The sequence below is a fragment of the Hydra vulgaris genome, chromosome 14, assembly GCF_038396675.1.
Source record: "Hydra vulgaris chromosome 14, alternate assembly HydraT2T_AEP".
NCBI lineage: Eukaryota > Metazoa > Cnidaria > Hydrozoa > Anthoathecata > Hydridae > Hydra > Hydra vulgaris.
In genome coordinates, this window is record NC_088933.1 from 9460242 (window position 1) to 9461949 (window position 1708).

The window sequence follows — 1708 nt, forward strand, 5'->3', positions numbered from 1 at the left end:
TCACCAAGAACAATTAACCCTAGTTCTTAGATTTTACAACTGCAAGTTATTTGTAGTTGAAGAGCATTTTATTGGATTTGTTGATGTAAATAGGACAACAGGTGAAGTTTTAACAGAAACTTTTCTGTAACATTTGACAGAAGCAGGTCTAGATATATTAAATTATTCATTATCATATGATTGACCTCATATATTAGATATATGAGGTCAATCATATGATAATGAAGAAAACATGAAAGGGATTCATTCTAGAGTGCAAAAAAGAATCAGAGACATTAACCCTAGATTGTTTTTTGTGCCATGTAGTGCCCACAATTTGAATTTGATGGTATGTGATGCTGCAAAATCTTCTTCAAAAGCAGTGTCATTTTTTGGTTTGGCACAAGAAGTTTATAACTTTTTCTCAGGTTCTAATATCAGATAGGCCATTTTAATGAGATCAGTGAAAACTTTGACTTTGAAGCCACTGTCTGATACTCGATGGGAGTCTCGAGTGGAAAACTTAAAGACATTACAATATGAATATTCCAATGTTTGTGATGCTCTACTTGAAATTGCGAACAGTTCAGAGTATGATACATCTACCAAAATTGAGGCGAATAATCTCGCCAAGCAAATGTCCAAATTTACATTCAGGGTAAGCTTGAGTGTATGGTATGACATATTATTTCAAGTAAATTTGGTCAGCAAAAAAATGCAGTCTCCAGACTATGATCTATCAACAGCACAAATCGAAATTGACCAACTACTCAAGTATTTTAATGACTTTCGTAATAAATGAATTAAGGATGCCAAACTTTTTGCTATGGAAATTGCAGAAGAATTAGAAGTAAGTCCTCAGTTTGAAGCTGAAAACACAGTTCGTCCCTGAAAGAAAAAAACTCTTTTATTCCTTTGAATCTGCAGATGAACCAATTTTAAATCCAGAAACACAGTATGTGGTGGAAGTTTTCAATGTACTGGTAGGTCAAGTGCTATCATCTTTAACAAGTCGATTTAATCAACTGAAAGAACTTTCTGAGCTTTTTGGATTCTTAGATAAAATTCCAGAAGCCACCCAAAATACTGAAGCACTTAAGAAACATAGCAAGGATTTAGAGGTTACCTTAACTGAAGATGGACATTCAGATGTGATTTCAAATCAATTATTTGATGAAATCAAGGCAATATCCAGTATGGCTCCAGGAAAATTGCTCCCAAAGGCACTAATCAATTTTATTTTAGAAAATCACTACGAACAATCTTTTCCAAATTTAGTTATAGCATTGCGAATTTTTTTGATATTGTCATTCACTGTTGCTTCCGCAGAAAGAAGTTTCTCAAAACTTAAATTAATTAAAACCTACTTAAGGTCAAATATGTCACAGTGCAGACTTAAAGGCTTAGCTGAGATATCAATTGAAATTGACGAGTTAAAGAACATAGATATTAGTGCATTAGCTGAAACATTTGCTAATAATAAAGTTCGTAGAGTCAAGTTTTAATGAAGTCATGACTATAATAATAATTTAATAAAAATAATTAAAAAAAAAAAAAATTATTTCAGTATTTAAGCAGGCAAATGTCTGATATTATATAAATCGTCTTTCACAAAGTTACTAACAAACAAAAGTTTTTAAAACGCTGCGTTCATCTCCAAAGCATATACAAATATATTACCTAATAATTTTTACGACGTAAAACTTTTCATGGAAACATTTTTTGATTC

General features: G+C 31.6%; 1 protein-coding gene across 1 annotated transcript; it reads left to right on the forward strand.

Moving 5' to 3' along the window:
* Positions 1-433: 433 nt before the first annotated feature.
* Positions 434-1484, forward strand: LOC136090900 (uncharacterized). The gene is made up of 2 exons (XM_065817876.1): positions 434-770; positions 907-1484. Exons 1-2 carry the CDS (start codon positions 434-436, stop codon positions 1482-1484), a joined length of 915 nt encoding a protein of 304 aa, XP_065673948.1.
* Positions 1485-1708: the final 224 nt, after the last annotated feature.